Here is a 10,199-nt window from a genome sequence, read left to right as displayed (position 1 = left end):
AAATATTCCTCAGGACACAGTTTTAAAATGAAATCTTGTTAGCCCATACATCTCGATTAAGTGGTTTCTATAAGACGTCCACCTGCATGCAACCCAAACAACGGACCCAGATGCAAAATACACAAAATCTTTGCTCAGATCTATAAAGCTAAGACAACTTTAATATGTAAACAGGACAGTGTTTAGCAAGTAAACACAATTCTATAAACCTTTCATTCATTATTTGCAAACATAAACACTTATTATTCAGTAACTACATAGAAAAATGCTCAATTGTCAAGCTAAACTAATAATTTGTGTGTAAATGTATCCATAATGTCATGAAGTGAAGTATATATTCTACACAGATTAGGAGGTTAATATAATGTATATAGCTGCATTTTTATTACAATAGTCTTTTGACCACAACGCGCCACCTACTGGAATATTTTAACCAGCAATTCTTTAGCAAGATGACTAAGAATGACCAGATGTTTAAAGCTGTACAAAGAATTTCGTCAAACATTATATAGGGTACTGGGTCTTTCAGAAATCTACGAGCTTCAGAGACTATCAAAGTATCAAGTAAATGCAAAATCTCAAATGTCAAAATCTGTAAACATCTTAATGTACTTAAATTTTCAAATTAACAGTGAATCCAAATTTAAAATTTTCATTTAAAATTGGAAATAAATAAGTTTTTGAATTTTAAATATTTAAAACAAAGAAAGAGAATGTTTACTATATTTTATATTTACAGTTTTTACCAATTGCTTACACACAAAATCTGTTCATGTCACACGATTTTTGAAACCTCTCAGTCAAAGTGCAAAACTACATGCCAAATCTTCAAAACCATAAGCTATTTCTCAGCCTTTGACTCTTTTTTCAAAACACTACACACAATTCTCTACCTAAAACACAAAGATCTATCAGGAAGTGACTTGCTTTCCTTTTCCAAACACAACCAATCAAAACGCTACACTTAGTCACCAGGTCACACAGACACATCTGCAAACACTAATTGCTTAATTGATCACTAACCAATCACTGATTTACTTTGCAGTAGTATAGATAGGCCTATAAATAGGTCAAAGTTCAGATTACCTGTTTTGAACAATGGATGCTCACAATGAACAGAGAGCAAGAGGAGGAGGAGGAGGAAGAAGAGGACGAGAGCAAATAAGAGAAGGAAGGAGAGCCATCTCTGATGAGATTAGGGCAACACTTGTTGATCATGTAATGAACCATGGTTTGACCGTGAGAGAGGCTGGACTGAGAGTCCAGCCCAACTTGAATCGATTTACAGTGGCTTCCATAATTCGAACCTTCAGAAATGAAAACAGGTATGCAACTATGTAATGACAATTTTAGCATTATAGTAATGTACTGTAAAATACGTATGACTGCTTAGTATTGCATAAACATTTGTAACTCTAAGACATCCATTTACTACACTGCACTGAATGAATGAGGTTGGTTATCATGCTGTACTACATTTTTTTGTAAATGGCTTACAGTTCCTATACTGGACACATACTGTGTTTGAATTCTGTACAGAGTGGAAAGGCTAAGACATCATCGAGGACGCTTGTTTACAGATATACAAGAGACTGCAATTAAAAATATGGTTTTGGCCAACAATGAAATTAGGATTTGAGAGATAAGAGGGCATATCTTGAGTAATGACAACATATTCAACAACATCAATGCTGTAAGCCTGTCGACCATACAACGCATCCTCCAACGGCACCAAGTGAAGATGAAACAACTTTACAAGGTGCCATTTGAGACCGAGTCAAGAACCTGTGACATGACTTTGTAGAGGTACAGTATGTATGCAACACTACTTCCAGTACTTCAGACATACCATATTTACTCATCTGTATATAATTTTGTCTGTTACAGAGAGTATTGGAAATGGATGCCCATGTAATTCGTCATGAATTTATTTATGTGGATGAGGTTGGCTTCAACCTCACCAAATCCAGGCGCCGTGGACGAAATGTAATAGGACAGAGGGCAATTACCAATGTCCCTGGACAGCGTGGGGGTAATATAACCATGTGTGCTGCCATCACTCAAAACGGGGTCCTCCATCACAATGCCACACTGGGTCCATACAACACTGGCCATATACTCACTTTTCTGGATGCAGTTCACACAATGCTTGTCCCTGATCCAGATCAGGCGCCTGCTAGGTTTGTGGTTATATGGGACAATGTTAGTTTTCATAAGGGCTGTTCTGGTCCAAAACTGGTTTGCCGCCCATCCACAATTTGTAGTTTTGTACCTACCCCCATATTCACCTTTTCTTACAGTTTTTCCTCAATCGATTTGGTACATTTCTCCAAACTCAGGTAACAGCTCTCAAAACAGTTAACACAGTGATCAGTACACTTTGTAATTGTCCTAAACAGATAGTAAATTCTCCTTCATGTCATACAAATCACAAATCAAAAGCATACTTTTCTCAAAACACTGTGCACAAAAATCCCTAATTTTATCACAGCAGTTCATACAGCCAACCAAATCTTTAATATATCAGGAAAAACATTTGTAACTTTTTCATTGTTCCTCACAAAGATCACAAGCATTTTCAAAACACAACAAACAAAACTCTGTGAATTGTAAAATAATCAGTTGCACACCTTGTGTCTTCAATTAACGCCAAATTGTTATATGATGAGTTAGTATTCCACTTAACACAGAAAAAGCCATTTTCCTAATTGTTCACACAGCTTTCTTACGTAATTACAACAACTACAAAAGGGGAAGAGAAGACGAACAAAGAAGACAAATGAGGAGATACAGTAAGACAAAAAAAAAGTATGAGCAGTGGAAACAGAAGAGGTTTAAGAGTGAGAGGTGGTGGCCAGGGTAGAGGGAGAAGAGGAAGAGGAAGAGGAGATAGAGAAAGGAGAGCTGAAGATGTAGGAGGAAGAGCTGAGGATGTAGGAAGAGGAGAAGAGTTTGAAGAGATGGATAGATTGGAGGGCAATGGTATAGTGGAAAGAGAAAATATAAGAAGAGGTGGACAGGGAGGAAGAGGAGGGTAAAGAGGAAGAGGAGGGAGGAGAGGTAGAATGAGGGTAGGGTACACACGTGTTTCAAATGAAATCAGAGCCACACTTATTGACCATGTCATAAATCATGGTCTCTCACTGAGAGAAGCTGGCCAGAGAGTTCAGCCCAATATCAACAGATCCACAGTGGCTTCAATTATCCGTGCATTTCAGAGGGAAAACCGGTAAGTAACTATATCATTCTACTTTTACAATGAGAGTCCATGTAGTCTTGTTTGACATAGGTCTAGATTCATTCATTCATTCATTTTCTACCGCTTCTACCCCCACTCACCATGGACAGCATTGTCACAGCAGTGGAGTCATTCAGATTCCTGGGAACCACAATCTCCCAGGACCTGAAGTGGGACATTCACATTGACTCCATTGTGAAAAAGGCTCAGCAGAGGTTGTACTTCCTTCGCCAGCTGAGGAAGTTCAACCTGCCACAGGATCTGCTGAAACAGTTCTACACTGCCATCATCGAATCCATCCTCTGCACTTCAGTGACTGTTTGATTCAGCTCAGCCACCCAATCCGACCTCAGGAGACTACAGAGGGTCCGGACTGCTGAGCGAAACATTGGCACAACTCTCCCCACTCTCCATGACCTTTACTTCTCCAGAGTGAGCAAAAGGGCAAAGACAATCACTCTGGACCGCTCACATCCAGCACACTTCCCCTTTGAACTGTTGCCATCTGGCCGACGCTACAGAGCCCTGAGCACCAGAATGACATACATCTGATGAACACCTAACATACACAGAACTAACCCTATTCTTACATTGTCTACAAGTACGCATCTATATTTGAATTTGCACATCTTTACTTCAATTTGCACACTTATATTTCAATTTGCACATACAACTGTCTATTATTTATGTGTTCATTTCTTACCATTGCCTATATGTTTACACTGTGGAGCTCCTGTACTAGAAAAAAATCCTCGTATGTGAAAACATACTTGGCAATAAAGACCTTTCTGATGCTGATTCTGTATATTGATGAAGCAGGCTTCAATCTTCAAAAAAAAAAGGAGAAGAGGGAGAAATGCGATTGGCCATCGTGCTACAGTCAATGTCCCTGGACAACGAGGAGGCAACATCACTCTCTGTGCAGCAATTTCTACAACTGGTGTTGTGGCACACAATGCTGTCTTGGGACCATACAACACAGTAAGGCTCCTATATTTTTTAAACCTCTCAATGAAATCCTCTTTCCGCAGGGTGATCAGAAGCAAATGGTGCGGAATTTTGTAGTTGTTGGGGCACTAGTGCGAGAGTGGTTTGAGAATCACCCACAATTCAGGATGGTGTTTCTTCTACCATATTCTCCTTTCCTGAATCCAATTGAGGAATTCTCCTCTTGGAGATGGAAAGTACATGATCGCAACCCTTACAACCAAGTAAGTCTTCTTCAAGCGATGGAAGAGGCCTGTGGAGATATTGGGGCACAAGCATGATGGATACAGCATTCAAGGCTTTTTTCCCACGATGCATGACTCATGAAAATATTTTCTGTGATGTTGATGAAATTCTCTGGCCAGATGTAATTGAGAGGCATGATCAATAAAATAATTGATTCAATGAATGCAGTACATGTATCACTTTATTTTTTATTTACCTATGTACTTATTTGCATAATAATATGCAAAATATTTCTCTCGTTTCTTTAAAAAATTCTTGAACGCATTGTCTTTAATCAACTGTCTGTCTATCTCTCACAGAACAACCTCCAAGACCCCAACCAGTCTGGCTTTAAAGCAGCTCATTCCACAGAGACAGCACTTTTAGATGTCTCTGAGAAACTACATGCTGCTAGATCAGCCAATCTCTCATCCGTCCTTATCCTCCTTGACCTTTCAGCAGCGTTTGATACGATCAACCATAAGACTCTCTTAGCCACCCTCAGGAGTCTTGGGATTTGCGGATCAGCTTGGGAATGGTTCGCTTCCTACCTGGAAGGACGCTCATATCAGGTAACATGGAGGGGAGTGACATCTGCTCCACGCAGACTCTCCACTGGCATCCCACAAGGCTCAGTACTTGGTCCTCTTCTTTTCTCCCTGTATACTCACTCTCTTGGGGAAGTTATTTCCTCACATGCGTTCTCTTACCACTGCTATGCTGATGATACACAACTTATCTTCTCTTTCCCACATGCAGATGCCACAGCTTCTGACCGGATCTCTGCATGTCTGGCAGAAATTTCATCATGGATGACTGCTCATCAGATAAAGCTTAATCCTAGCAAAACTGAGCTGCTCTTCATCCCAGGTGATTCATCCCCAGGTCATGATCTTGCTATATCCTTGCACAACGATCTGATCTCCCCTTCAGCCACAGCTCGCAACCTTGGGGTAACCATGGACAATCAACTGTCCTTTTCCTCTCATGTTGCTAATGTGACTCGCTCATGTCGGTTTCTTCTCTACAACATTAGAAGGATTCGGCCATTTCTGTCCACACAGGCTGCTCAGGTACTTGTTCAGTCTCTTCTCATTTCTAGACTGGATTACTGCAATGCACTGCTGGCAGGTCTACCTATGAATGCAATCCGTCCTCTGCAAATGATCAAATGATCCTCTGCAAATTGTTTTCAACCTGCCAAAGTTCTGCTGCTGTGATCCCTCCACTGGCTTCCGGTAGCTGCACGCATCAGATTCAAAACACTGATGCTGGCCTACAAAGCCAAAAATGGACCAGCTCCCTCTTACCACAAAACCCTCATCACTCCTCGCACTGCACCCCGCACCCTCCGACCTACCAGCACTGCTCGACTGGTTCCACCATCTCTCAGGGTAAGAGGCAAGTATACTACAAGACTCTTCTCTGTTCTGGCACCAAGGTGGTGGAACGAACTTCCCCTAGAGGTCCGGACAGCTGAGTCACTGGATATTTTCAAGCGGCGGTTGAAGACCTACTTATTCAGGAAACACTTCAACTAGCACTTCTTTCCTTATCTTTCGCATATTTAAAAAAAAAAAACAAAACAAAACAAAAAAAACAACAAAAAAAAAAACCTTTGACACTTACAATTTCATTGTAACTTTGAACAAATGTTTTAAACTCATGGTATCTTAAGTATGTAACTTAGTGAGCCAGCATTAATGTATTCAATGTTAGAGATTTAAGCACTTATGTACGTCGCTCTGGATAAGGGCGTCTGCCAAATGCTGTAAATGTAAATGTAAATGTAATATATATATATATTTTTTTTGTGTGTGTGGGGTGACAACTTATTGTTGTACACCTGAACTCCTCATTAAAGAACTTAATGAAAAACATTAACTTTGTGTATCTTCAGCTGAATTTGTTATAAAATCAACAGAGAACAAACTTTTAGTTTTGATGTTAATATTGAATTTTAATAAATTCATTACTAGAATAAAATGCTGTGTTTCATTGTGCAGTGAATACTTAACGGTTTCGCCAGCATAAGAGTGTGTTTAGTTTGCTGTGTTAACTGTTTTGAGAGCTGTTACCTGAGTTTGGAGAAATGTACCAAATCGATTGAGAAAAACTGTAATCCCATAGAGGAATTCTTCTCAGCCTGGGCACTGGAAAGTGTATGATCGCCAATCTTCTCCAGGCAATGGAGGACGCATGTGGGGACATAGAGGTTGCCTCTGTTCAAGGTTGGATACGCCATGCTAGGAGATACTTTCCTCGATGTTAGGCAAGAGAAAACGTAGCTTGTTATGTGGACGAAGTATTGTGGCCAGACCCAACTCGGAGAAGAGATGAAGCTTAGCACTGGGGACTGCACCCCCCTCCCCCCTGCAATTCCTGGACCGGGACCCCACACACAATTTACTGTATTCTACTGTAAAGAATATACTTTTGGTTTACATGTTTATTGTTTTGTTGTATGCTAATGTATACAACAGTAATTTTTGGCCTAATACATATTTTCTGTTTCTACATTGCATTGCCGTTTCCGGTGTACTATTTACCCCTCTCAGCAGATTACTTTCACTGTAGAACATTGTATTGAAATGTAGATATAAGCCTATGAAAGACCAAAGAGCTTTAGATTTAGAACAGCAGTGTTTACATGGTATATCCAGAAATTTATTATTATGAAAGAGGTGTTTTCCATTTGATGCAAATGCTTCATTCTGACGTGTTTATGGCCTTTTGAACAAGATGTGAGCTATTTTGCATTTTGTGTGTGCAGTTTTGAGAATTGTGTGTAGAGTTTTGAAAAAAGGAGACTAGCAATTGGTAAAAACTGCAATATTTAAAATTATGTATAATTATTACATTATTTCTTGGCCCCATTTATAGGGTGATATTATCCATGTTTGTACAGCTTTGTACAGAATGTCAGATTTTCCTCATGTTTAATCTCCTCCTTTGAAGCAGGTGTTTAGATGACACTAATGGATTTAATCTAAAATGGATCATATGATTTTGCAGAAACATGGAGTCCATGCCATCTCGAGTGCACAATGTCATTAAATAAAAAAATAAAAAAAGGAGATGTACCAAATACAAAAAACTCTGATATACACGAGTCTACTTTTCACTCAAGCTGTTGTCAGTAATATTATTTGTAAAAGAAAATTGTTGCAGTAGATCAGAAAAGAATACAAAATGCCTTTTACTACTTTTTTTTATTAAAGAATTAATAATCCTCATCCTTCACCAGCATCCACAACTCAATATTTTATTTTCCATATATATTTATTACAGAGAATTTTACAAATTTGAGAATAATTAAACTAGTTCTTTCTCTGATTTGGCCAGCCGCTTTTCCAGTACTGCTATGTTCACACGATGCATCATCAAAAACTGTCCATTCAGATGAAAAACTGGGATGTCGTACTTGTATCTGTCGTACCACACGCTGTTCTCAGGAACAGTAATGTCAACCTCCTGCAATATAAACTTAACAAGAGTAACAAGCAGTGTGAAACTGATGTAGAATTCCACTGTGAAAAGGTGATCAAATGTCATACTGGCTTAATGGAACAGTGTTAATATCTTACCCTATGTTTATATGGTTCAAGCATTTCTTTCGCTTCATCACACAAGGGACACGGATCCTATCAAAGAAATTTGTAATAATATTTCAATTGATTTTTATAGCACAAATCAGATACGCTAAAATAATCAGAATTACTTTAAAAGTCTGTGCACTTACCTTTGTGAAGAGAGTTAAAATAGGTAAAGACCTCTGTAAACATGTGGTCCTGATGAATTGAGAAGGAGTCTTTATCTGGTGGAGAAGTTTTGGAAGTAGTGTGATCATATCTGTAAAGTAAATCTTTACATGAACACTGCCTTGTATTAACCAGGTGAAGTCTCTAATGTGGTATTCATGTGTCATTTACCTTTGGGAAACAGTCTTAATATTTTGATTAATTTATATTTTGGTTAACAAATCCAGCTCTGTTTTTGTGTACTTTAATACAACATGATTATGATTACTCAGCAACCGACAAGAAACATTTGCTATTGTTTTTTTTTTTTTGGTACTCATGTTTAATTACAATCTAATGTTCTGGTGACCAAAGATTGCTTTTGCTTTTTTTTTTTTTTTTTTTTTTTAAAAAATTATTATTATTATTATTACTACTATTATTATAATTATTTGGTACTCTTATGTTTAATTACAATCTAATGTTCTGGTGACCAAATATTGCTTTTGGTTTTATTTATTTATTTATTTTTTTGTATTTTTAATACATGGAATGAGGTTCATAAAATATATATGGAACTAAATGAGATCTGTTTCGGGAACCAAACCAAACGTTCCCCTAACCAACAGGAACCTCAGCTGGGAATGTGTGCAAAATAATCATCACGTGCTGCTCACCCATAGATATCTATACTGCTCACCCACGTGGATTCACAATCACTTCCGGGTCGTTAATGAATTCAATACACGTAGTGTGTAATATGTGCAAAATAAAAATTAAAATAAACATTAAAGGTGAATTATGTAATACTTCTATCTATCAGAAATCGGGTCACATTTACGACTGACGTCAGCTTGCGATACAATGGAGATATTTTTAACATCAACAAAATTGAAAACAAACATTCCGCAGTTTTCTTCAAGTCAATATGATATACAATATTCCTACATCTCCAAAATTCTACAGCAAAACATGTCACTGACTTTATTTACAGCCCTTTCTCTCACCTTAAGAACACATGAACCAGTGCAGGAAATCAGGGGAGTGGCTTCAACAACACTTCCTGTTAAAGTCTGGTAGCTCATTGGTCAACAGAGCTGTCAATCTGTTTTTAATAATAATAATAATAATAATAATAATAATAATAATAATAATAACAGTAATAATAATAATAATAATAATAATAACAATAATGATTATATTATTGTTATTACTATTATTATTAATAATATTATTATGATTATTATTATTATTATTATTAATAGTAGTAGTAGTATTAATTAATTTATTTACTTTATTAAGAACATTAACATAAAAACCACCCTGTATGTGATGTGCATCATTTGTTTAACTTTTAGAAAGCATTTGTTTACACAATTTTAGTTGCTATTAAAAAGAACAAATCCTAAAAATTAGTGGCTTGTAATGATACTGTAAAATATGTGTTGCACTCATTAAAACTGTCACCAAACTACTGTCTCTAATATTTAATCCTACTCACAGTGTTAGATTTACTTCACTCCCATACCAAAACAATAATTTTTTTCATTAAGTTTTTTCAGAGATTGCTCCCTCGCTCACCATATTGGCCAGTAAAATAATGGCATATTATAATTAAGCCTCTAGATGAGGGGGAAATATGAGCCTGAGAAAGACAACAACAACTAATGCTGCTGGTATGACGTGATTGTTGTCTTCCTTTCATTACATTATGTAAACTTTCTTTTTTAAATGATGCTCTTTACTTGATTATTTTCTTGTTCTTTTTACAGTAAACTTTTTTTTATTTGTTTGTTTATTCAGATGCTGCTTACATCAATTTAATGCCACTACCAGTAATTCAGTTAGTGCTAAATATGTAGTACACATTGTCTGGTTGTTTTTTTACTGAATGGGCTGCTTGTGACTGAATAGGGCCTTTATAAATTTCTTCTTGGTTCTGATTCCATTAACATTGATATCAAGTTGTTTTTCCTTCTAGACTGGTAAGGGGAAAGGTACTGGCCCTA

At 37.2% G+C, this 10,199-nt stretch overlaps 1 protein-coding gene across 4 annotated transcripts; it reads right to left on the bottom strand.

Moving 5' to 3' along the window:
* Positions 1-7,650: 7,650 nt before the first annotated feature.
* c20h5orf63 (chromosome 20 C5orf63 homolog) lies at positions 7,651-9,240 on the bottom strand. Of its 4 annotated transcripts, none has more exons than XM_060896088.1 (4): positions 9,198-9,240; positions 8,193-8,302; positions 8,038-8,094; positions 7,651-7,936 (listed from the first exon to the last, which is right to left on the bottom strand). In XM_060896088.1, exons 2-4 carry the CDS (start codon positions 8,298-8,300, stop codon positions 7,766-7,768), a joined length of 336 nt encoding a protein of 111 aa, XP_060752071.1. In that variant the 5' UTR covers positions 8,301-8,302; positions 9,198-9,240; the 3' UTR covers positions 7,651-7,765. The 4 variants fall into 4 exon arrangements, with proteins under 4 accessions (XP_060752071.1, XP_060752074.1, XP_060752070.1 ...); XM_060896091.1 differs by lacking the exon at positions 9,198-9,240 and adding an exon at positions 8,868-9,190 and having other exon boundaries at positions 7,651-7,924; XM_060896087.1 differs by lacking the exon at positions 9,198-9,240 and adding an exon at positions 8,868-9,183.
* Positions 9,241-10,199: the final 959 nt, after the last annotated feature.

Source organism: Tachysurus vachellii, chromosome 20 (assembly GCF_030014155.1).
Source record: "Tachysurus vachellii isolate PV-2020 chromosome 20, HZAU_Pvac_v1, whole genome shotgun sequence".
Taxonomy (NCBI): Eukaryota; Metazoa; Chordata; class Actinopteri; order Siluriformes; family Bagridae; genus Tachysurus; species Tachysurus vachellii.
Note: the sequence above shows the minus strand (reverse complement) of the source record. Positions and strands in the feature narration are given on the sequence as shown.